Source organism: Gallus gallus, chromosome 8, assembly GCF_016699485.2.
Source record: "Gallus gallus isolate bGalGal1 chromosome 8, bGalGal1.mat.broiler.GRCg7b, whole genome shotgun sequence".
Lineage (NCBI taxonomy): Eukaryota > Metazoa > Chordata > Aves > Galliformes > Phasianidae > Gallus > Gallus gallus.
In genome coordinates this window covers 28,173,948-28,197,914 of record NC_052539.1, presented here as the reverse complement: position 1 = coordinate 28,197,914, position 23,967 = coordinate 28,173,948, and the positions used below count along the sequence as shown (strand labels likewise).

The 23,967-nt window shown below is 56.3% G+C and overlaps 1 protein-coding gene across 12 annotated transcripts in view; it reads right to left on the bottom strand.

Annotated features, from left to right (window-relative positions):
- Positions 1-23,967, bottom strand: part of PDE4B (phosphodiesterase 4B) — a 144,029-nt gene that overhangs the window by 13,287 nt on the left and 106,775 nt on the right. For 5 of the 12 annotated variants that reach the window (XM_015291029.4, XM_046944521.1, XM_015291030.4 and 2 more), the window contains one exon: positions 7,648-7,760. In XM_015291029.4, coding sequence (XP_015146515.2) covers positions 7,648-7,760 — 113 coding nt within the window. 12 annotated transcript variants of the gene reach the window in all.

Sequence of the window (23,967 nt, the reverse complement as noted above, 5' to 3'; positions counted from 1 at the left end):
GCACAGCCAGGACAAGGCAGGAGGACGTGCCCGCTGCTGATGTCAGCCCTTTGAAGTCAGCGTGTGCCAGCTGAGGCTCCCCGAGGCCAGGAGCCCTCATTTAAAGACTGTAAGAGAGTTGCAGCCATTTGCAGGAGGGTAAAAGCAAGATAAAAGCACTGTGAAGGTGCTGCGGGGCTCCAGCCCGGAGCGGCTCGGGGAGTGGGTCCCACCCCACACTTTGATGGAGGAATCTCACTGCACATCTCCAGCGAGTCCAAATGTTTACAAACCCTGTTCCCGGCGACCCACCCTTCTGACGCAAACCTCGCATCCCCCGCGCTTGGAAATCCCTCCGACAAAAGGAGCTGTGCCACGAGGGCAATGTAAGCCTTTGATTTCCACGCAGACACAGCCAGGCTCAGCCCCCGGCCCCGAGCTCGGCCCCAGAGCTGCAGGGCACAGCTGAGACCCCCTGCCAGCAGCACTGCCATGCGCCCGTGAGCCTGAAGTCAAGCGCTATGGTTGCAGCCAACAATCGGCCATTACAAGGATCAACTGCTTCTGCAACTCTTTCTAGCTCTCGTTTCCTAAAACAATATAGCTAGAACCTATTTTTAATGAGATACAAAGTGCTATTTGCTTTTTGTTTTCGGTTGTTGTTGTTGTTTTTTTCTTATTTTCCCTTCAGCTTGTTTTTTTAAACCCAAAAGTAAACACACGGTTATGAAATCTCCCACTTCACATCAAAGGGGAGTTGATTTATAGAGGCGTTCAAAGGGAGACTTTAAAGGAGCAACGTCACGACCAACTTGTTGGCTTTGTGCTATTAGGATAATTTGGAAATCCGCAGCCTAAATGTTGATAAATAAATAGCACGTTGCCATAAATCAGCATGCGGCTGCTCATGAAAGCAACACCACCTATCTGATGCAGACAGCACAACATTCAGGTTTGCCATGCGGAGCTCAGCATCTGCCTGCGAGCAGCGGACCCCCCCGGGTGGCACACGCCTATGCAGTGCGGTGCTTAGAAGGGGACGGGACAGAACCTGAGCAGCAGTGCCACCACCGGGACCTTCCCAGCTCATTTCTAGATAAACGAGGCTGAAATGTGCAGACTGAATTCAAACACTCGGAAGGAAAAGCTCCCTGCTGGACCCCATGAGCTAGCCCTGTTGGAGCCAATGCCGAACCTCTGGCCGTAAGGGCACGCAGGGGAAGTGGGGAGCCAGGAACCCCCTCAGCCTGCAGCCAGGCTTTGGCCAGGTCCTACGTGTCTCAGCACACGGGGGCTCCCCGTGCTGTCCCGCTTGGCAGCGGTCAGCCCCTGCTTGGGACCAACATTTGTTGCGACTGACACGACGTACGACAGATGGTGGATGGCCACCGCGGTGTGTCCTGGGCTGCAGCACTGAGGCTGGACCCAACCTGCAGCTCCTCTGGAACCCCAGGGTGGTTTCTGCTTCATCAAACACAGCTGTGGGTGTCCCCCCTCCTGGCGGTGCCCGAGGCTGTGGGTGGGCCCTGGGCAACCTGAGCTGGTGGGGACACCCAGCCCAGGGGGGGGGTGGGGGGCTTCGGGGTTCCTTCCAACCCAGCCACTGTGGGATTCCATGGTTCTGTGATCCTTAACCAACCATCTGGGATTCTGGGATCCTATGAAGTGCTCTCCTACTTCTTAACAAGTCTCCTTAAGCCGGCGGAGATACACAGCTATACCCGGAGTCTACATGCATTCTGTGTTCATGTCCTGCCCAGAAAGGCCCCCGAAAGGCACCAGAACCCCTTCTCCCAAGCCCAGCACCGCCGAGCCCAGCACCACGGCTTCGGCCCCGCTCTGCCTTTCCCCTCCACCTACCAAGAAGACAGCTGACAGAACCAGGAACGAGCAAAACCACTTCTTCCGCAAAACCGTCCTTAGCAGCTGGAGCAAGTGTCTGTCGTGTGGTAACTGAGAAAGAAAACTGGGGAAGAGCCGGGGAGCAGCAGCGCGAGCTGAGGAAGCACCAGCGAAATTAAAAGCTGCAGCAGCTTGTTTGTTGACACAAACTTGATTAAAGAAAGCGCAGATGCAGCTGACAACATCTGCGGCCGTGGGAGCAGATAGCCCTCCAGCAGCCTGCAGATCTCCGACCAGAATCTTCTGTCAGTCCCACCCATGCAAACCACACGGATGAAGCCTCGAGTGCCAGAGGAAGCCGAGCAGCTTCGTAAGAGCAGCCCACAAAGCAGGGGAGCTCCTGGCTCCGTCGGCCGTGCGGGCAGTGGTGGGCCGGCACTGCGTCCCACGTGGCACCACGGGGCTGCGGGGGCTGCAGGGACCTCGTGGCCATAGGGGACAGCCTGCAGTGAGGGGACATTGAGTGCCTGCACCCATCCCAGCACCGGGAGGGAAGGGCCTTTATCGCCGAACGAGACAGCAACGCAATTAAAGCCGAGATTTCGTTAATCATACGAAGCAGCAATTTAAATCTAATTTAAATCCGAGCCGGGCTCTGCAGTCATCACTTAGGCAAATCCAGCAGGGGTTTTACCTGAGTAGGAGAACAGGCTTTGGAAAATTCAAATCACTTTGTGCCCCGAGATGACTCTTCAGGGATGCTCGCAGCGAGGCAGAACCCAGGCGGGAGCTCTGTGCCACCACGTGGGGCCACCCAGCAGCACAGCGTCCCTCCAAAGAGTGGAGCTCACACGCAGCTGAGCCTAACGCGAGCATCGCAACCGCACCGAATGCGCTCCTTAATGGAAACGCATTCAAACGAAAGCCCCTTCTCAAGCAGAGATAGGCAAATGGCCTGCAGTGATTTTTACGCCAGCTGTGCTCCAGCAGCAGCAAGGTGAGGCACCCCTCATTTGCTTGCTTTAAACACGGAGCGAAGGCTTTCATCGGGGACATCTCTGCCTCTGGGAGCTCTGACAGACGAGCCCTCAGACCAGCACATCTCCACAGCGTGTGTTGGCTTTGGTAACACAGCTCCTTCCAATTGTCACTTAGAGGAGACATCCTGCTCGCCAGTACGCTCCCTGCAAGCAGGGGTCCTGCAGCTGGGTGAAAAATGAGGAGTTTGGGGTTGGGCTGCGACGAGAGCATAAATCACAGAATCTGCAAGGTTGGAAAAGACCTCTCGGATCACCGAGTCCAACCCCAACCCACCCCAGCTGCCCACTGCCCACGTCCCTGCAGATGATGCACTGGATGACCCCAAGTGCTCTCTTCCAACCTCGCCCATTCTGCATTCTGTGAAGCGGTCCGCAGCACCGGGGCCGGGATGTGGGCTGCTCTGGGATGAAATCCCACTTGTGCCCCTCGGCAGCCCACCCCACACCAAGCGATGCCCCTCCGGTACCTCCTCTGTCCTCGCCTCGCTTCCCGAGGTCACCGCTGCGAACTGTTAGTCACCTCCCGCCTGCCCTCACATCGTGATTCATGTTGAACCTGCCTTGGAGCTATTATTTATTTAAGCCCCACCCTAATGTGTTATAACGTAGAAGTCTGAGAATGCAAAACTTTAACAGCCAAATACGAGCAGAAAAGGCTACAGGATGAGCTAGGAAGCCCTGGGCACTTCCATGTCCTGACAGATGGTGAACTTGGGAAGACGGACTGGAGCAAAATTCAGCTCTCAAATATATACGTATATGTTTTTAATATATACATATATTTTTGAATCATTTTAACCAGGGTATCTTGGAATGGACAGCCCTCAGGGCAAGACCGAAGTAGCAGACTGCCAAATAAGCCTACGCGTGGCACACTGTTGTGACATATTTCATACAACCACAGTGATTTATTGCAGAGGCCAAAGAGAAAGGGGGGAGGATGAGGATGGGCAGAGGGAGCTAACCTGCTGCAGTGTGGGGCAGAGCCAGCTCCCCATACCCCTGCACAGCAAGCTCCGGGGGCTCACTGCACTGAGCAGATTCCTCCTCTTCCTTCACCAAACCTCACGTTTACTGCCCTCAGCTGCTCCCATTCACAAAAGCAGGCCCTACGCTCCACGCGAGAGACAGCGCCCGGTCCTCTCGGAGGCCTTCAGCACCACTAAACAGCACGCAATAAAGGAAAGAAGGAGCACGCGCTGCAACCTCAGCTCCCACTGCAGCTATCACAGAAGCAGAGCGCTGCAGAACGAGAGCCAACGGGGCGGGCAGCGCGGTGCCAGGACGGTGCCCGCCGTCCCCTGCCAGCCCTGCACAGGCAGCGGTGTTTCCGCACCGCGCGTCCCCAGGCGAGGGGAATACCAGCACGGAACCGCACGCGGGGCCGGGTGATTCATCCCAGCTTGTAAAAACAGGAGACGTGGAAGCCTCTTTGTCTCGCTGGCTGCTGCGCGAGCCGACAAACTCCTCTTTGTGAGACGCTCGGCTGCTTGAAAGGATATTAAACAAAGGAAGTTACGGCAAAGAGACCCGAAGACTAAACAGCTCGGCACCGCTGCGGGGAAACGGCACGTATGAAGGGGACAACGTGCTTCGGGGCTGAGGCCCGCAGGACCGCGGCGCACGGAACACAGGCTGTGCCACACGGCACATACGCTGCTGGCAGCGGCCCCAAGGGGTCTGCTGGGGTTACACCGCCGCTTATCCACCGCTGCCTCCTCTGTGCTTGGATCTTTGTGCTCTGTGCTCAAAGTGCGGCCTTTGCTCTCCTCTGCCCTTGGAAACAGCAGCAGAATGCAGCAGGCTGTGTTTATCTTAGTGGCTGACGTGCGACAGCGGGAGCGTGCGGGGCCCTCCTGCTCTGCCCCGGCCTGGGGTCGGGTTGTTGCACAGGGCCTGCCCTGCCAGCCAGTGCTGCTGAGCTGAAAGGAGACTCGGGTGATTCACTCAGCATTGCGCAGCTGTGCAGGGAAGGGTCCCCCTGAGAAACACAGAGTGTCCCACGTTGGAAGGGACCCACCATAAGCATCACTGAGTCCAACTGGTAACGGGTTCCCAAAGCACTGAGAGCACGAGGAAGGCACCTGGTGACACTACCTCTGACTGCTCAAAACCAGAACATTCCCACAGGCTACAAATCAGGCAATGTGCCCATGTAGTCACTGCAAACAGCTCCCAGGAAGCCTGGTGTGCCTTCGGGACAAGGCGGCTGCTCCTAGGTGCAGATCCATCCACGCCATATGGGCTGCGGGTATATGCTATACGATACTGAGGCCCCATAATGAGGCCCAGTGCTGCAGCTGGGAAATTCTTCCCCTCGTTGCTATGCAGGGCTGTATGTGTTGGGCACTGAGCCCCCAGATGGAAGTGGGGCTGGAGGAGCAGACACAGTGCAGCATCGGGGGGTGGGCGCTGAGAGAGAAACCCCCTCTGTCAGGATGGCTCCAGGTCCTCCTGGGACTGCATGGCCTGAGCTGGGAGCTGAGCAGGGGATAAACACAGGAAATACATATATATATATATATGTATAATAATAATACGAATCTGTGTGCTCTGCTTCCACAGCAGCACTGTGCCCCACGGAGCTCTAGAGGCGGTTTTGTTTCGCTGCAGTGCCGTGCCCTGCTGGCAGCTGAGGATTGCCTGATGCCGGGAGAGGAAATTCCCTTCGTGTTGGCTGCGTTCCCCACAGCCCGGTGCTTTTCCAGGTAGTTTTTCTCTGATGCAGAAAGCTCGGTGTGCCAACCACTGGGAAACAGGATGGCAGGCAGGGCGTGGGGCCGTCCCGCAGCCGCTGTGGCCCCAGTGGGCAGCGTTGCTGCTGGGGACGCACGCAGCCAACAGAGCTCCGGCTTTGCCCACTTCTGCCCAACTCCCACTCACGGCGCAGAGTCCCACCGCCGTCCCTCGGCCCACGTGGGTCGGAGCAATGGGTTCGGTCGCTCCCGGCACCGTCGGCCACACGTTCCCTCGCTTCTCCCGCTATTCACTCACATCCTAAAACAGCACACGCGCGCTCTAAGCGCTGCCTTCCGAAACCCATCGGCACGCAGCCGGGATGCGTCCTGCCCGCCGCTCCCCCCCCATCCCCCCCCCGGCAATTCCTTTCGGGTGCAGCGCTTCTGAGAATCGCCCTGCAAACACGTCCGCGGAGGTCCTCCCTCTCCGCCCGCTGTTGTTGCAACTCTGGGTTTTCTAAACTACGTCTGTCAGGAAGGAGACAGGAAATTCGAGTCACACTTGCAACAGCTGTGCCGTGCCTACTATCGCGCTCGGTGACGTCGCGGGGCCGGCGTGGCTCGGGGCCAGGGCCCGGCGGCGCGGAGGTCAGCAGATCGGTCGCTGTTTGCGCCGCGCTGCGCCGGCCGCACGCTGAGCCTCCTCGCTTTCTTCCTATCTCGGCTGTTTCTCTTTCCGTTTTTCTTTCATACCGCGGAGCCCGAGCATCCTGTTTTCAAAACATTCGGGCTGTTTCGCTGCTCGCCGGCGACAAATGGAAATGCCTTCAGCCGTCATTTGGAGAAGAACTCAAACAGGGTTTTTTTTTTTCATCGTGTTCGCCTGAAGAGGTGACCCCGCGGCGCTCAGCCGGGAGCCCCGAAGCCAACCCACGGCTGTGCCCATCGCCCGCGGGGGGAGCAGAGCGGGAGGGCTCTCTTTTGCAGACGGCAGCCCTGGCCTGAGCAAAAAGCCGGGGCATTCGGGGAACTTTATTACGAAGGAATAAAGTTTGGGGAACGGTTCTGCTCGGCCCACGTGGACAGAGCACAACTTTTAATTACTCCAATCGCCAACCAGAGCCTTTCGCCTTCACCAAGGCCGGGGTGGCACTCGGCGAAGATGAAATGGCTCCAAGAGAAGGGCACTGACGCCCACCCCCGGGACACAGCCTTGGGGCACAGCTCGCCCCTCAGCCCGGCCCCTCCCACAGCCCCCAGCCCGGTTTCACTCGCACCAACTCCACAAAAAACCCCCATATTCCTCACTCGAAAGCCCCATCTATAAAACTTTTATTGCTTCCTTTGCCCCTGCACGTCGCAGCGATCGTGACCAGAGGAGGAAGCTGAAGCAACACGGGATTCGTTTGCTCAACTTTTCCATAAAATCAGTTTATGATTCAGCGTATCTGCTTTCATTAATTTCCAATTAGGAAAAAAAAAAAAAAAAAAGAAAAAGGAGAGGGAACAACGGCGCGGCTGTGCGGTGCGGCTCCGGACTGGATCCAGCCACGGCCGCGGGCTGCCGGCGTGGGTGCAGCAGCACAGCTGGAGCGACGCCGGTGGGGCTGCGCCCCGCTGCGGGGGCTGCACGGCTCCGCGGCCCGGGGATCCCTTCGGGGCACCCTCCCGGAACGCCGCCGCAGCGCTCTGCCCCGCGGGGACGGCGGGTACGGCTCGGGTGCGGGCAGGGGAGGCGGGGAACGCGGAGGCATTGCCAAAGGGGACTTCGGAAAGCCCCGCGCAGACCTCGCGCAGCGTTCCCCTTCCTTCCCCCGCGCTGCCCGCAGAGCTGTAGCGGAGCGCTTCCCCCGCCCGCCTCCCTACGCTCCCCGGCCCCGGACCGGAGCACCGCGCGCGGAGCGGAGCGCCCTTCTCGCTACCGGCTGAGGGCCGGGATGGGGCAGCGAGCGGACACGCATCAGAGCCAGCGTTAAACCCTTCCCGAAGGACAAACCGAGCCACGCATCCGCGCACGGCTCAACACCGTCACGGACGCACGGCAACACCCGGGGCCGCTTTCTCCCGCGGTGAGGACGGCTTCCAGGCAGCCCCGTCCCGCCGCTCACCTTGTTGGAGGCCATCTCGCTGACGGAGCGGTACGTCTGGATGGTCTCCAGCTGGTCCAGGCACCAGTCGAGCTCCTCCAGCGTCTCCATGGCCAGCTTCTGGTAGGGCTCCTCTGCGAACAGGCACACGGACATGTAGTCGGGCTGTCGCGGCGGCAGGCTCTCCATGCCGGGGCCGCCCGAGCCGCCCGCCGCGCTGCCGGAGGTGCCGCTCCGCTCCCTCATCATGCGGCTGCTGCGCTCCGCCGCCCGCCCGCCCGCAAATCCCCGCCCGCCGCTGCCGCCCGGCCCCGGGCCCCCGCCCCGCCCGCCCCGGCCCGCCCCGATCCGCGCCCCGCGGGGACAGCCCGGCTCTGTCCGCCCCAGGCACTGCCCGCCCCGCCGGCACCCGGCCTGCCCCGGCCTCGGCTGCTCCTGCCCCCCCAGCCCCGTTCCCCGACTCCGTCTGCTCCTCACTTCATCCGCTCCCCAGCTCTGCTCCCCGGTATCGCTTTCTCCCGCTCCCCAGCTTCACGTGGTCCTGATCCCTGACTTCACCCGATCCCGTCCCCCTCAGCCCCCACCGTCATCTCGTCCTGCCTCCCAACCCCGTCTCATCCTTCTTCACAACTTCATCTGCTCGTGATCCCCAGCCCTGCTCCCTGCCATCCAGTTCTGCTCCCTGACTTCACCCGCTCCTGCTCCCCAACTCACCTGGTCCTGCTCCCCAACCCTGGAAGCCCTGACTATCACCTTCACCAGCCCTGTGCTCTGGTGGTCAGCCTTCCCAGTACCATCCACCCACACTCCCCAGAAGCCTGTGTACCCAACCCCGTCAGCCCCTCTCCCCAGCCCTACCATCCCACTCCCCAACTCTACCAGACCCACTTCCCAACCCTACCAGTCCCACTCTCCAACCCTACCAGCTCTGCTCCCAAGCACTGACAGCTCTGCTCCCCAACCCCACCAGCTCTGCTCCCCAGCCCCACCAGCTCTGCTCCCCAGCCCCACCAGCTCTGCTCCCCAGCCCCACCAGCTTTGCCCCCAACCCTTCCAAGCTCTGCTCCTGAACCCCACTGGCCCCGGCTGCTCTGTGTAAGTCCCCAACCCCACCACCCCGCTCCCCCCAGCCCCTGCCCACAGCCCCACCGAGCTCAGATGACCCCGCCAGAGGGACAACGTGCTCCCGAGAGGCTCTTGCTGTCCAAGTTAAGGTTTACATAAGCGGATACGGTGAATCATAAAATCTCCCGATGAATGTAACTGCTTCTCATAATAACAACGACATACGCTTACCCCATAAATCTGTCAAAGTTAATGAGTTCAGCATTTCTGATGGCACAGGCTGAGCAGGTAACAGTGACATCAGAGGGCAGGATTGCTACGAGATACGCTCGGGATAAGCCATCCAGCACACATGCTGTGTGTGCAGCTGCCCCACGGGCGTGCAGCCCCCGGCCCCACACGGGGTGCTCCCAGGGCTCCCTGCACAGCCCCCCACGCTGCTCTCTGCATCCTCATCTGCTCTCCTCATCCTCACCCGGAGCCACAGAGCAGCCGAACCCCTCAGTAAGGGCTGTGCAGGAACCCCACGTTCAGCGTTTGAAGTTACAAAGCAGAAAACTCCCGCCGCCAAAGAGAACCTCATGAAAGAGCTATCAGGGAGCCCTTGGCACAGCCAAAGAAAAGAAACAGTAACTCCGAACCTCTGTGTCATCAATAGGGTTTTGTTTTTCGCCGCGCTCACAGAGCTCCAAACATGGCAAGCGGTCTGCTCAGAGCGCACACTCCGGTGCTACAAAAAAGCAGGTAGACACAGCCAACGCATACAGAGCTGGAGCGCATTCCCCTCTCCAACTGCCCGCTGTTCCCTCTATCAACCGCTCTATCATGTAAATTAGTTGAGCTGGAAGGGCTCGAATCCCTTCCAATAGAACACGTCTGCGCTGATAAAAGTAACAGAGACTAAATCACTCTTTCGGGAATAGGGAAAAAAGCCGCCTCATCAGGCGAACTAAACAGGGGCTGCCCGTATGTTTAAATAATGGGCTGCAATGTGTTATTGCAGCGCGGTCTGCGCGATGATTTCAAAGCACGCGGAGCCACGGCCGAGGCTGGGAGGGGACGGGGGGGGGGGGCGGGGGGGGGGGAGCCGGGCGGGGGTCTGCAGCCGTGCCGGGGGTCGGGGCTGCAGGGAAGTCCCGCTGAGTCCTGCTGCTGCTCAGACGGGAGCAGTGCCCAAGGGAGCGTGTTTCCGTGTGCAGGACATGGCTGTTAGCGGTGTCTTTCAGAACTCGGCTGAACAGAACCGGGGCTTTGGGCACACTGTCACCCCCCGGTCCTGTGCCCAGGGACAGATGTCTCCATCACTGCAGGGCCACAGCCCTGGCACAGCACCACCGCCACGCCTGGGCTCCTGTCCTCCCTGGGTTTGGGCTTGTGACTCATCTCAGCTTTTTTGTACCACAGAATCGTATCACAGCATGGCCTGGGATGAAAAGGACCACAGTGCTCATCTCATTCCAACCCCCTGCTATGTGCAGGGTTGCCAACCAGCAGCCCAGGCTGCCCAGAGCCACATCCAGCCTGGCCTTGAATGCCTCCAGGGATGGGGGGGGGCATTTCATTCATTTTCCTAAGTCAGTGAGGTTTCTGAAACAAGGCTCTGACTGCACGTCCCTCCCGGCATCTCTCCCTGTCCCACAGTGCTATAAGCCCCAGGTCAGCACCACCGTGACTAAGTACAGAGCAGTGCGGACAGTGCTGGCCGTGACTGCATGGATAGGGCAGAAGACCCCCCACGTGAAGGTCCCACAGCCATCAGCACTGCTGGAGCCTCCTGGGCACCTCGGGTAGGGGCAGACAGCAGCAGCGCGGCAGACGCGGCCTCCTGGAATACAGCGTGACGTCTCCCACTGCGTCAGGTTTCAGTTTGTATCGGGGTGTTGCACAACCAAACCCTCACCCATAACACTTCCCCCTCGTTCTAATGGGTACTTCTGCCAGTTTTCCCAGGCATGAGGTATGGAGGGGAGCCCCAGCCCTGCCGCATGCTGGTGGTGCTGGGCTGGGCAGCGGGGCAGCGGGACAGCACAGCTCCAGGCCTCCACAGGCATTAAAATACAACATCTTATATTTTAATGCATTTTGATGCAGTTGATTGACTGTTGCAGCTATTCTGCAACTACTGCCCTTTTGGTATTATTCACCATCTCTTTTGTTTCCATCTCAGACTTACTTCCCCTTGCTGCAAAAACAGTCGCTTCGGGTGGGCTGCAGCTTCACTCGCTGACCTCCACGGCGAATGTAAGACCTACAAAAGGCTCCATCAAAAAATACTTTCCACATGGAAAAAATGCCAAGGTAACCTTTTGCAGCGGAGGTGAGAATGCCAGCCACTGCCACTCGTAGCAGTCCTAAGCCAATGGGATAGCCTGCTCCATATGCAAAGCCAGCTGTTCCCTGTGCCAGCGAGATACCTGCTGGCTTATTTACTTCCTTAAAAACTCCAACAATACGCACTGTAAGTATCACCTGGAGCTTCGGAGAGGATCTTCACACAGCCCACTTATAATGACATAACATTATATTCATTACCCATTGCTGTCAGTGCCGCCGTTGTTACAGAAGATAAGAAATGCTGATGAGAAGGCAGATGCTCTGGTTAATCGTCTGAATGACAGATCATTATTTGGGAGCAGTGCAGACAGTGCTCGTGTTTACTGAAGGCTTCATTTATGCTGCTCGGCCTTCGACTGCACACGAATGAGAGCTCGCACCTGAGCAGGCAGCAGGCTGGGATATCAGCATGCACACAAAGCGTTTATTTGGAAAACGCTGCCCTGGTGGGAGCCCTCCCTGTGGGATCCTCGTGTGAGTCTGAGCCGCAAAAGCCAAACCAGCTGAACTCACCTGCACTGCAGCTGAGCCCCCCAGGTGTCCCGGTGCAGGTCAGGGACAAGAGGAAAGGGGACAAGCAACTTCCCTGGAGGTGTTCAAGGCCAGGTTGCATGGGGCTCTGGGCAGCCTGGGCTGGTATTAGATATGGAGGTTGACGGCCCTGCATGCAGCGGGGGGTTGGAGCTTCACGATCCTTGGGGTCCCTTCCAACCCAGGCCATTCTGTGATTATATGACGGGGGAAAAGGTTAAGAGATAGAGAAAGAGAAAAGGGTAAGGGAAAAAAGAAAAAAGGGAAAGGGAAAGAGAAAAGGAATAGAGAAAAAGGGAAAAGAGAAAGGAAAAGGGAAAGAGAAAGGGTGAAAGGGAAAGGGAAAGAAAAAGAAGAAAGAAGAAAGAAAAAGAAGAGAAATAAAGGAAAAGGAAATGAAAAAAGAGAAAAGGAGAGGGTGGTGGCCTGGAGATCAAGCAAGGCACATGGGTGGCCATGGCTCAGACAAGTCAACCAGATGCAGATCACTGGCAGTACTCCCCCAGTCCCCTTCCAGCAGAACATGCCCACGGCACGGCGGGGAAGCCAGGTTCGTTACGTGCCCCCAGACGGCTCCGGGCAGCGCCGAGCATCACCGCAGCCGCGGGCAGAGCGCGTGCTCAGCAGAACAGGTTCACCAGCAGCGACACGCCGAGACTTGCAGGAGCAGGGCTGAGCACGGGCTGCCAGCCACCCGCCCTCCCCTCCCTCATGCCTCTGCGGTTGTTTACAGATCGTGCGGACATGTTTACATATTTATCCTCAACAATGCCGAGCGAATAACTGACACTCCATAATTTATTTGTTTAATGTATCCTGTTAGCGCGTTCATGGCTGCCCATGAGCAGGGAGCCATTTCCTTGAATTAAGCCATTGTTCTAACAGATCCTGCAAACAGATTTGAGAAAGCTGTTTTGGAGATGGGTTTGAAAATTCGCAGGAAACGAAATAAAAGGAGCAGAGCACGACTGCAGTGATTCATCGAACGTCGGAGGCGAACGTGCCTGAGCCTCCCAGCACCGACCTACGACTCGATAAAGCCCGTATCCCTGTAGGACCTCGTACGCCTCCCCACATTTGAGGTGTCAACCAAGGGCCAGATTTGCAACTTTTCCTCAAGCACAAACCCAGGAAAAGGCCTAACAGGAGAGCAGCAGATAGCCCACAGCACGACCTCCAACAGAACGAGGCAGCACCAGCAACGCACACACACCATCCCACCCCTGGGTCTGCGACGCTGCTCCGGCGCAGGGCTGCAGTCGCTGAGTTATCTAAAATCATGGGAACGGCGGAGCGTCTCCATTCACTGTCCCCCCTCCAACATTTCATCGTGTGCAATGGAACTAATTATATCTTCTGCAGAGATAAGTGCAGATGTGCAAGAGCGGCACAAAGCCCCAGCACCTGTGGAACAGGTGGAGCCAGTCCTCTTGGGCAAGTCGGGAACAAATGGACGCGCCTGCCATCCTCCCCCTCCGGAGCGTATTTTGGGACGGCGGCTCTGCCCGTAGCCCCAGCTGTCCCCTCTCACGTTTCTCAGCCCCCAGCAGTGCTGGTGGGGGAGCGGAAGCAGCGCATCCCCGGGGAGCGCCGACAGCAGGACGCCATGCCGTCACCCAGCGCGTGGCCGGCGGCCGTGGAGGTGGGTGAAGGCCTGCAGGCAGAGGGAATGCACCCAGCTGGCAAAGCCTCGCCTGGGGACGCTGCAGAGGTGGCAGCGGAGGACACCCGGCTGTGGGCAGAGCAGGGACAGCCTCCGTGCACAGGCAGCTGAAACAAGGGAGGCTGTATTCAGAGATGATGGAGGAAGATAGAGAGAAAAAAAAACCCCACCAAAGTGAAAGCTTTCTACTGGTAATTGCCACAAATGACAGGAAATGGGCCAGATGCTGCTGCCAGGAGTGACGCTCGTGGTGCTGCAGTTGTCAGAGGGTTTGAGATGTGCTCCAACCTCGGGCACCGCGAGGCCGAGGCTCTGGTGGGCACTTTCAGGTTTTGCCTTTTGAAAGCAACAGAAATAAACTCTTAAGTGACACTGCTGAGGAGTCCGGCATTGAGCTCCATTTCAGAGCCATTATAAGAGGCTCTAATTAAAGACAGGTCCTTCCTGGGACACACGATGGGGATACCCAGAAGAGCTGCTTGGGGAACTCAGCCACAGAGCAGCGGCTGCAGAAGGGCTGAGGACGCCCACACTCAGCCCAGGGCTGTGGGCAGCGGAGACCCCCTACAGGAGGACACGGGGCTGTAGAAATCAGCACAGAAGGGAGAAATATAGAATCATGAAGGCTGGAAAAAGGCCACCAGGTCCAATCCCCATCCCCACCACGCCCACTGACCATGTCATAGAATCACAGAATCGCTACGGCTGGAAAAGACCCACAGGATCATCCAATCCAACCATTCAGTCCCTCAGTGCTGTGAGGAACCAACCACATCCCCGTGGCCGACCAAAGGCACAGCTCCTCTCACAGCAGAGCGGTGGCTTCCAGTGACGGCAGGAATGCCCATGGCTCACCCGGCCGCAGCGCAGGAGCTCTGCAGCCACCCACTGCCATAGTAGCAGCGATGTTTCTGAGTCAACAGGCGATGTGACTGCCGGCCGGCCACCGAGCCAGCTGCAGTGTAACCTGAGCGACACTGATAAGCAGTAATGTTAGCCTGGAGAAATGTCACTGGGGTGGGGGGGGGGTTCATCTGAACTATCTTTAGCCAGCTAAAAGTTAATCACCTAAGCTCCCTGCACTGTCAGTGGAAAGTGACTGGGACCTCCAAAGGGTGATCCTGGTCTATTCTCAGCACGCCGCCTGCGCCGGGCTGAATGACCCTTTGGGGGGGCCTGCCCCCCATCAGCTGCAGGAGGCACCTTGCCATCACAGAACCACAGGTCACCTGCTCCCGCTGCCTTTAGAGCATGACTGTACCAGCGTCGGCTTTGCAGCTCATCTCTAGAACCACTTAGCTACTGCTTGAGCACTTCTCCAAATGTTTGCAGGACACTGCAAGACATCCCCCTTCCCCTGCCATCAGTTGCCAGCTGGCCATAGGGCTTTCATCAGCCCCTGAGGCTGGCGACCCCCCTGCCCTGACCCCTCCAACAGCCCCCACACTGCCCCAGCATCCAAAGAGGAATGCTGAAGGAAGTGGTGCCCACGACTCTCCATGGCCCCACAGCCAGTGCAGCCCACAGCCATCACCACAGGAGGTCACAGAACCATTTGGATTGGAAAAGCCCTCCAAGACCCCCAAGCTCACCCCCAGCCCACCCCCCCATGCCCACTGCCACATCCCTCAGTGCCACATCCCCACGGCTCTGAACACCCCCTGGGCAACTGTGCGGTGCTGAGCACTCTTTGAGGAAATTATCCAACCTGAGGTTGTGGCTTTCAAAAACAATTTGCCCCTACAAATCTGTGCCTACTATTCCTGATTCACTTGTCTTTACACACTTGTAAATGGATACCAGTGGACAGCCCCAGTGACCAAGGACAGTCTGACTGCTCCATGGCTCCCCAGATTCCTGTTGCATTCTTTGGGAACGGGCCCTTTTCCCATTGTCACCACGTCCTTCCTTTTGCTCTCTGCCTCTCTCCTTTCGCACTTTGGTCCACTAGGAAGCTCCTTGCCTCACCGCGTTGGCTTCTGCTGTGTTTCCTGATCTTCCTGCACAACAGGACGGCTGGCTCCTGAGCTCGTAACACGCTGTCTTCAAAACGAGTCTGTCATTTTTAGCTGGCTGAAGTTAAGCTAGATTAATCTCATGGCAATGACAGCATCTTAAGACCAAGCAGTAACTGGAAGCCCTCAGCTGCAAACAAACGTGTTTTGTTTGCCTGGGCAGGCTGGCGAGCCCTGTTGCTGGGCAGTGCATCCACTCTGGGCCTTGACTGAACTGTGACTCCTGCCCACCCCAGGCCCTGTCACGAGGCAAAAACGAAATACTCCAAGGGAAGTCCCAGCACAAGGCCAGCCCGGAGCAAGAGCTGAGCGTCCATGCAGCCGGTTAGGCCAGAACTGGATGGACCTGCAGCGCTCTGATCGTACCCACCAGCACTGGGTGGGTCACCGGCCAGGCGTGAGAATTGGGTCACCAGGACCCATGCAGAGCAGCAGCTCACTGAACAGACCACTGACAGTGAACAGGAGCTGGGCAATGGATTATTAATTAACCTAGAGCAGGGCAATCACTGTCTGTTACTTTGGGAGTCACTCAGGTGTCAGAGCCCACCATCTACTGGCTTGGGCAGCAGGGTACCAGAAGTCCCAAGAGCACTTCTACTTCTTGGAAGAGGCAGACAAGGCACCCATGTGGGACAATCCCAGCAGCTCCACGCCAGGCTGAGCACCGTGAGAACCATGAGCACCATGAGCACCATGAGCAGCAGTCTCAAAGCACTGCCTTGCCAAGATGCGGATTTACCAAATGGTGCTCAGCAAGAAGGACCAAAGCTTCACAGGCCGTCGCTGCAGAGGGCAGAAAGTGTTTTATCATGAGTCTTTGCTCCTCATTCCAGAAAAATAATGCCAACATCTCTCCAGCTGAAACAGAGCATTGGAAAGTACTTGGAACGGACCAGCTAACAAAAAACCACGGTCCTGAGTTAAGCCCAGAAAGTGCTCTCACATTTACTGTGTGAGTTAACAAGGTTCCGATACAGAAAGCTCTAGAACAGCTGACTACACCTCAGCTTTAAATGTACTTCGGTATAAAGATGGCAGATCGAGATTCCCAGAGGCAAGTCAACACTGCGCCCTTTGCATGACAATGAGGAGTAAAAATGAGGTGCGAACACTAAGAAAACCTTAAGGGGGGTGAATGGAAGTCTTCAAGAAGCCCATTTCTGATCCGAAGATAAGCCTAAACATTTAATCTGAAATGCTAACGAGGGAGGAAAGCCGAAGAAGATCTGAGGAAGGATTACCATCTATTTTGGCTCAAGGCAGTTTCTGCAGCATCCTTTCCCCCTCCCACCGGGAACAATGCACCGAGGCCGCCACAAATCAGTGGGATAAGTGACAGTGCTGTTACAGAGCCACATGGAAGTAACAAAATGCAGGAAGCATCCCGTCAGATGTCACTTAGCAGTGATATCACGGGGGAATTTGGGAATGGGATTTGCCTGCATAGCAGGAATTCCTCAGTCCAGGGACAGGGGGAAGCAGAAACAGCAAGAAGGGCAGGATCTAATCTTGGCCTTTTGAATGGACAGAGGAGATTGCTGAGCTCCAGCGTTACCTCGGGGAGCAAGCACACGGTTTGGCATTCTGGCATTTTACTGAGCAGGCTGGGCTCCTTGCTGACCAGCCTTAAGCACAGAAATACGAGAGCAGAGGGTACCTCCCCTCCATGCAGTAACAAAGTGCAAAAGACTGCTGATACACGTACAGGAGAGCTGTAGGAGGAATGCTGAAAACGGCTTTTCTGTTGATATTTTGTAAGGAAATAATTACGTATCTTGAATGAGTTCCTGAAGACAGATCATGGTTACCAAGGCCATTACAAATGTGAACCCCCGTCCCTCCTCTATGCGCCATGGTCCTTTGAGGGCCACGGTGCCATCTGAGAGCCAGCCTCTATCAGTGCAACAGCCCCGAGAACTGCAGATGGTATAGATGGGCTGCAGAAAGAAGACCAGACCGAACTGGCCCCAACCCAGACCCAGACCGAAGAAGAGGATCCAAACCCCAGTTCCAGCTTCCTGTGCACCACGGGGAGCCCAGGTTGTGTTGTTGTCTGCCTGGCTAAACAAGGGAAGGCCGGACCACAGTGAGATGAACGCCTGGTGGTGTGACTACAAGTGTGCTCTTCCTGAGCACATGGCGTGCATGTGAGTGCACAAGTGTGAGAAAGACACTGAAAATTAGGGATGTAATTATGAAATTACCCAGCTGCCCACTTAGGACTTTGCAGCACCGTGCGGCGCATTATCTCACTTGGCGCATGTGGGCTGGCGCAGAGAGGGCTGCTAAGCTCACACGTGCAGGGAAACCAACTTGGATCCTGGAAGCAACGCTGCTAACAAGGTGCTCCACCTAAACTAATTAGCCCTGCCTTTCAACAGGCTTAATTAGGTGGGGCACCATCCTGTGCTGTTGTGGCTAGACAGCTTCCGGTGCGGGAGCCGGCTCTTGGTGGTGAGCCCGGCGCCGCCGTGCTGTGCTGCCACGTGCCACGTGCTGATGGTGTGCACTGAGGGGCTCCTGGCCGCACCCCCAGCAGCAAGCAGGTGGTGGGGGTCTCAGCCCCGTGCAAACCGAGTGCCTGCAGCACTGCTGATGTTCTGACGCTCCTTGGGAAACCATGAGTGGAGCTTCGCAACGGGCCTCACAAGGAAGGGACCATCCAGGCAGGAGAGCACTGCGACAGCTTAGTTCAACAGAGGGAAAAAAGGGCCATGAAAGATGTTGTTTTCATCAGCCAACCATAGCCATGAAAATGGGTTTTGAACCAGGTTAACCCGGAGATAACAAACCCAATGTTCTGCATGTTCTGTGAGAGTGAAATGGGAGAGGAACCTCAGGGATGGTGCCTGGAAGTGCTGTGCCTCACCCACCCAAAGAGCTCCTCTCAGGCACTGGCAACAGACAGAGACAGAATTAATTACTAAGCCTTAGCTCTTTAAGAGGAAAATTGTTCAGTGTTTAAAATGAGGGTCAGAATAAAGCCACCAAAGCCACCACAGCGCTGCAGAACGTGCTGCTGGTAGAATGTGAGACCTGCTTAAATCAGATCCCTCAGCTCTGGAGAGGTCACAGTCTCACATCAAGGTGTCCTCCCTCATATCTCGCTCCCGTTTCCTCAAGGTCTGCAATAGGAAAGAAGAATGAGGCTCCTGGAAGCACCCAGACACAGCTGGTAGGAGCTCTGCAGGACACACGGGACCCTTTGTGTGCACACAGCCTGCCCTCAGCCTTGCAGAGATTGGCCATGCGGTCACCCCTTATGGTTTCAGCCACCATGCCAGACATTCAAACCATATTAATTAAAAAATACAATTAAATAGATTTCTCATGACCTATCTCTAATGACGGAAGCTTAAAAAACTGATGTATTTTGGAATTTTGATCTGTTTTCCTACAACAGATGTGTCATGTACTCAAAGGGTAATAAAGTCTACCGTGCTGGTTTACCTTATGTGAACTTGTGGCCCTTATTTAGCCTCTCCAAACCAAGGGATGCGCCCGTCACCTTACTGAAAGACACAGATGTGGTCACTGTGCACTGAGCAGAGCCACTGGGCCGTGCAACACATTGCAAAAAATGACCTGTTCTGACACATTTGGGGCTGAAGTGATACTCTGAGTAAGCCGTATCAGCCCATCTGCAATTGTGCTCAGCAGCACCGTGGGATTGCTCAGTGCAGACCGTGGGCTGCTCACAGAGCACAACCTGCAGAAACTGCTCGAACAATCTGGAAGCACATGCAATTTAAGAGGATGTTACTTAATCCGTGATCCTCCAGCTTCTGAAAATGAGGATTTCTCACTGTTGGGCCAATGTCACTCCAGTGGCTCAGCGGTGATGCCCCGGGACCTATGGATTCACGGTGAACACATCCAGACATTAACTCTGCCAATGCCCCACGTCACACAACTGAAGTCTTCAGACCCGCAGCAGCTGAAGGCAGAGCTGGACCCTGCATTGCACCAACCAACCATCTGCACCGACCTACCCCAGCCGGAGCTGCTCGGGGCTGTGACTCAGTGCACTGCGTGTTTACTAAACCACACGTACAGCCTTTTAAAATGATCTGTTTAAAATCACAGATTAAGTCCCACGGGTAAAAGGGTGGGGAGGAAGAGGGAGATGCCGGTATCCTACGAACCGGCATCATTTGTTTTGACAGCTTTTAATATTCCATATTAATGGCTTCACGTGCCAAGCTCCACCGTGCCTCTGTGTCACCTCCAGACCGGGGCCATCACGCCCTGGCCAGCCGCTCTTACACAGAGGGGACACTTAGGTCTGACGTTAGGGAGAAATCCTTCACTCCAAGGGTGGTGGTCTGAGGCCTGGACCGGGCTCCAGTGCCACAGCCCAGCCACCAGGATGCTGCCCCAGGGGTGAGCCCCAGCAGGCTGGGAGGGCAGGTCACATCGCTACTGCACTGAGCCCTCCTCTGTCACAACGTATTATTTAAGACCTTCAAAGTATATTTACTCCAGGCCTCTAAAATATACTTATTTCAACACCTCGAACCCATTCGGGGAAATGAAAATGTCAGCTGAACGCACGGCGTGCTTATTAACAACCCTGGTGAAAATACCAGATGGAATGGACGTGGAAATCAAAATGTTCCCCACTGAAGGTCAAACACGGGTTGTCCTACTGCACATTACTGCGGTGGCTCCTCTTTAAGCCTCACAGCCCATGGCACCTTTCAGGACCTCTTGCACAACAGGCACCTCACGTCCGCCTTGGCCAAAGTCTCCGCGCTCCAACCAGCAGCACTTCTCTGAAGCAGTTAATTCTGTCGAAAAAGTTCAGTGAAATTCACACAATTTCTGTGAAACATCTGATTTCCAGCTGCCCGGGGCTTTCCATTTAAGGCGATTTGCAATAAAAGGCATTCTAGCAGCACGCTGAATTGACCGCATTTGGATGTGTGACAAAGGCGGGCTCACAACCAGCAGCCGCTGCTGGAAAATGCCGTGTGAGGACCACGGCCTCCCGTCTTCATCTTCCCTGGTTCCTCATCTATAAAGGGCGATTGGCAGATTTTTGGCTCGTACCTGGGGAGGACGTTCCCACTGCACATAGATGGAAATACTTCAGAGCTTCACGCAATAAAGCTGAAACCCTGGGAGCTGCTAACAGCTCGTGGCATTCTCGCAACAGGAATTTCGGGAAATACCCTGCCCAAAGAACTCGAGCAAAGGTGAAGGCCCAACGTGTGTGCTGGAGGAGGATCTGGATGCAGACCGCGGCCCGTAAAGCACCGTGGCTAACCCAGGAACCACGTCGGTGGGGCTGGAAAGTCGTGTCTGGATTTCTCTTCATCCAGAAGCAGCTCGGGGAGGAGGGAAAGCACATCACAAACGTAAGCACAGCCCGTGTGCTGCGCCCTGCTTCCATCACACAGACAGCGTCCAGAGAGCTGAAACACCGGGGTGACCACAAGGTGCTGTAAGGGCCACGGGGGGTTGGATGCACAGCGACCTCCTCACACAGCTGCCATCCATCCCCAGGGCTCCACGCAATGACGTAAGAAGGCTTTTGCAGAGTGCAGAGATGGGGTTGGGGAGTTTTCATACGTGCAGATGCTGAGTTGCCTCCTGGAGGCGTGTACTGACAGCAGGATGCTTAAACTGCAGCGTCCACTTCCAAAAGCACAGCTTTTAAAGACATTTCATTCACCGCTCAGGAAGTGCCGCTGCTGGCGGCTCCCATTGCACACCAAAGCCCAACACCACCACCCCACACCAAAACCCCACCGCCAGGTGCACGGCCTCGGCCAGACCCCCACCCCATCCCATGCAGAAGGCTCTGAGCCGCGCACACAGTGCTGTATGCAAAGCAAAAGGCACCAACTGCTGAATCGACGCGGCGCCAGATTCCGTGGGTTCCTCTCACGGCTGTTTTTTGCTTTGATTAAACTCCGGAATGCACAACAGAGCCAATCCACACCACCTTTGGACATGGAAATGCACCCCATCGGGACTCGTTCAGATGATTTTGAAAGCGTGCTCTTAAAAATGTAAATCTCTGCAAGCACACCTTCTCCTCCAGCAAACCAAGACCGAGCAGCTTTTATCAACAACCAAAAATAATTAACAGTTGTTTCCTCTCTGCCAAAACACTATCCCGGTTATACAGCACTTCAGGCTGTCACTCGCAGACACTCTGTGCGGAGGAAACAATATGACACTGAACCGCTTCGGTAACGATTAGCATAACACTTTACCAGCTGCACCGGGACATCATCCTTACGTAAATAAGCACAACATGCTTTAGCATTAGCAATCCCCTGCTCCTTCTTTTAGCTCTACCCAGAATACGTGTTGATTTTAAAGGCCGTTTTTACCCCCTGCGGTTGTTAGTCTGTAACTGCAGAGCTAAGCGGGCAGACCGATGGGTGCTCATCGCCCCCTGCCCATCACCTGCTGCCCACCAGGGCTGCCGTCACCCTCCACCCACGCTCCCGCCCATCGACCAGCCACCATGTGGTCACGGCAGCCTGTGCCCAGCCACCACCCGAAATTCAGCCGCCAACAAAGAGCCAGAGATACTCACTTCTTCAAACACGACGGCGCAGCGGCCGGCGCTCGGAGTCAGAGCCGGCAGGACAGCGCTGGGAACATGGGGACCGCCCAAGGACAGGCTGCTGCTGCTGCTGGGACTCACGCAGGGCATTACCCTGGGAACAGCCCTGCACACACACACACACACACGCAGCCTCTCACACTCCCATCGCCGGCCGTGTCCGGACACAATGCCGCCGCACAGAGCTCGGCCTCGGGGGAGGAAGGAGAGGCTTATAAAGAGCTGCGGGGGGATGAGCCACGGGTGCTGTCAGGAGCCCATGGCAGCTCTCACTAGCTGCAAAACGCTGCTGACATGGAAGCCGAAGGGGCTCAGCTCGGTGGGACAATGCAGAGCCCTGCTCATCGCTAAGGCATGCACTGCCCCGCAACCTAACAAACAGCTCCGCCTGCCAGAACTTTGGTTTGGGTGCTTTTGTTTGTTTTGGTTTCTTCTTTTTTCTTTCTTGCTTTTTTTTTTTTTTTTTTTACAGTCCAAGTACACATTTCTCAAACTCATATGGAACTGATTCAGTGCATTGAAGGCTGCGATGTCAAAATCGCACCCACACCAACTATTATCATTCTATACAGAAAACAAAAGAAACACAGATTTTATCAACTCTGAGATTAGCGATGGCAAAGTCTTATTGTCTCCACAGAGGCCTTAAGCAACCCCGCATGAATGGGAGCTGAGTACAGCGGCGCAGGGCTCCCGGGGCCTGACCTGTGTTTAAAGAGCAGAGTGAACACAGGGACACAATGAAAGCACCGCTGGGGAGATCTCCTCACTGCCACCTTGGGCTGGCAGTTGCCTGGATCGTTCACAAAGAAACCATCCATCAGCGAGAAGCCCTTTTAATGACCTATGACTGTTTCAATGGGTTTATGCTACATAGCAGAGTGTGGGATCACCAGTGAAGTCACAGCACCACAGAACCATTCAGGCTGGAAAAGCCCTCTGAGCTCCCCCAGCCCACCCCCCCATCCCGCTGCCCACGTCCCTCAGTGCCGCATCCTCGCAGCTCTGAGCACCCCCGGGGATGCTGAGCTCCCAGCCCTGGGCAGCCGTGCGGTGCTGAGCGCTCTGTGGAGAGGATACTTCCCCCGGCACCCAGCCTGCCCCTGCCCCGGCACAGCGTGAGGCCGTCACCTCTCATCCCATCGCTGTTCCCTGGGAGCAGAGGCCGACCCCCCTCACCCAACCTCCTGCCGGGAGCTGTGGGGAGCCACGAGGTCTCCCCTGAGCCTCCTCTGCCCCAGACGAACGCCGCAACTCCCACAGCGCTGTGCCCTGCTGTCCTTCTGGGAGCGAGCGGCCCGGAGCTGAGCACAGCACTGAGCTGCATCCCCCCCAGTGCCGAGTATGGTGAGAAACGAACGACAGGCTCAGCCAAAAAGCAGTGCTTCGGCTCCTCAACTCTTCTTCACAAACACGCTGCTGCCGACGTACCTGCTATCCAGGGATCCCCGCACCCGGGTGAAGATACCCCCTACACAAAGCCCCTGCGGAGCCCCCGCCTGACCCGGGGCAGGTGGGATGTGGGCAGCAGTGGGACCGCCCCGCGCGCAGCGGGATGTGTGAGCACGGGGAGCCCCGCTGGCACCGCGGGCGGCAGCTGGCCCCGAGTGACAGGATCCTGATGGCAGCAGCACGTGGAGCATCTTCATGTGACACCCGCAGGTGGGGCGGCGGGGAAAACAGTTTTCATCTGTTGCTATGGAGCCGCCATCGGCTTGTGTGTCTTCAGAGCCTGCCGAGGAGAAACCAGGGCTATTTTCTTATATAGATGTCATGAAATCTATCCTCGCAGAATTTCTGGAGTCAAAGGCTAAGCAGGTTTGCCCGGATACCTTCTGCCACTTGATCTACAAATAAACCTAGCCGGGAGACCTAAAACGGGTGTCACTTTTCAGCCGGAGCTGATCACAAAAAATCACTCTTTGGCCTCATTTGGGGTTGTTTACCCACGCGGTGGCACAACGGCGTGTTAAATAAAACGGGGCAATGGTCTTCACAGCAATGCAGGCTTAAAAAACCAAGGGAAAAATAAGGAAGCCTCAGAATCACAAAGCACGGTGACTTCGGAGAAACTTTTCCCTTATTCTCTCCAATTGCTAAAAGAAAACCTGATGTTCTTCTTTTAAAATGTGCCTGCCTCTAGCTCT